Below are 1,663 nucleotides of genomic sequence, written 5' to 3' on the forward strand. Positions count from 1 at the left end.
CCGATGCTCTCCCCCCCACTGATGCTGTTTCCCCCCCCCAGAACCCACTGCTGGTCGGGCTGAAGGGCTCCAGCCTCGTGGTGAGTCTGGGCTGAGGGGGTGCTGCAGGGTCCCTTTTTCCCGCCCCCACCCCATGGCACTGGGGGTGTGGGGGGGATGCTCCCAGGGGTCTTTCCTGCCCCCCCCTTACCCAGCTGTGTCCCCAGGAGACTGTCCAGGTCCTGCAGGCCAAGGTCAATGTCCTGGACATGGCCGTGCTGGACCAGGTGGAGGCTCGGCTACAGGTGAGGGGGGATGGGCTGGGGCACGGGCTGTGACATGGGGAGAGGGCTGGATTGGGGAGCCCACATCTTCATTTGGGGGTCTCACATCTGCTTTTGGGGTCAAACATTTGTATGGGGGTTCCTCACATCTGTGTTTGGGAAGCAGGGTTCACATCTGTGTCTAGGGGGGATCCCACATCTGCTTTTGGGGTCCAACATCTGTATGGGGAGGTGCTCACGTCCGTGTTTGGGGGCATTAACATCTGTATTTATGGGGTCCCACATCTGTCCTTCCCTCCCCCCAAAGAGTGTCCTAGGGAAGGTGAACGAGATCGCCAAGCACAAGGTGACTGTGCAGGATGCTGACACCCAGAGCAAGGTCAGAGCTGGTGGGGGAGAGACCCCCCAGAAGTGACCCAGGGAGGGGGGAACACAGAAACCTCCCCCCATCCCCCCAGGCCGGTACTGAACCGCCAAATCTGCAACCCCCCTCCCCTAGATCCACCAGATCTATGAGACAATGCAGCGCTGGGACCCAGTGGCCAGTACCCTGCCTGACGTGGTGCAGAGGCTGGTTACCCTCAGGGACCTGCACGAACAGGGTGAGGGGCTGGAGGGGACATCTGGGGGGTGAGGGGATGGTCTCAACTTCCCCGCCCCCCCAGCAATGCCCATTTCCCCCCCATCCCCTCCAGCCACGCAGTTTGGGCAGGTCCTGGTGCACCTGGACACGACACAGCAGGAGATCTCGGGGGCCCTGAAGGACAACGCGGTGCTGCTGGCAGAGGTGGGTCCCTCCAGCACCCACCAGGGGGGACATGTGGGGGGATCCCCGTCTTACCACCCCCCCCCATTTCCCCCATTCCAGGTCCAGAAGACAATGAAGGAAAACTTGGCCATCATAGAGGACAACTTCGCCGACATCGACACCCGCATCAAGCGGCTGCAGAAGTGAGAGATCCCCCCATGGAGACACCCCCTCCCAACCCTGGAGACCCCCCAACTTGGAGACCCCTCCCCCTGGACCAGTCACCCATGTCCTCCCTAACCCTCTTCCAGGGCTCCGCAGCCCCCTGGGAATCACTCCCTTCCCCCCCCAACTCTGCTTGTATATACAAGGTGGGTCCTTCCCACCCTTTAGGGGGGTCCTCTGTGTTTCCCCCTCCCTCAATTTACCCTAATAAACAGCTCAGACTGACGTTGTCTCAGCTTCTCCTGGGCCTTCAACACTGTTTCCCACAATGGAAGACACTGGAGACACTGGCTCCATCTGGTCCAAACTGGTGGACATGGGTGGCCAGGCCCAAAGGGTTGTGGTGGGTGGAGTTCAGTCCAGTCCCGGTCACCAGGGTGGTGACACCAGTGGTGTCCTCAGGGCTCAGTGTTGGGGACAGTTCTAT

The 1,663-nt window shown here is 61.0% G+C and overlaps 1 protein-coding gene across 1 annotated transcript in view; it reads left to right on the top strand.

The window, feature by feature from the left end:
• Positions 1–1,218, top strand: part of DCTN2 (dynactin 2 (p50)) — a gene marked incomplete at its 5' end in the record, with an annotated part of 5,766 nt that extends 4,548 nt beyond the window's left edge. The window contains 6 exons of the mRNA XM_010004491.1: positions 42–80; positions 207–284; positions 571–642; positions 763–865; positions 959–1,050; positions 1,132–1,218. Of these exons, the coding sequence (XP_010002793.1) occupies positions 42–80; positions 207–284; positions 571–642; positions 763–865; positions 959–1,050; positions 1,132–1,218 (471 nt within the window). The remainder of the gene's footprint in view (positions 1–41; positions 81–206; positions 285–570; positions 643–762; positions 866–958; positions 1,051–1,131) is intronic.
• Positions 1,219–1,663: the final 445 nt, after the last annotated feature.

This window comes from Chaetura pelagica, unplaced genomic scaffold, assembly GCF_000747805.2.
Source record: "Chaetura pelagica isolate M959 unplaced genomic scaffold, ChaPel_1.0 scaffold1669, whole genome shotgun sequence".
Taxonomy (NCBI): domain Eukaryota; kingdom Metazoa; phylum Chordata; class Aves; order Apodiformes; family Apodidae; genus Chaetura; species Chaetura pelagica.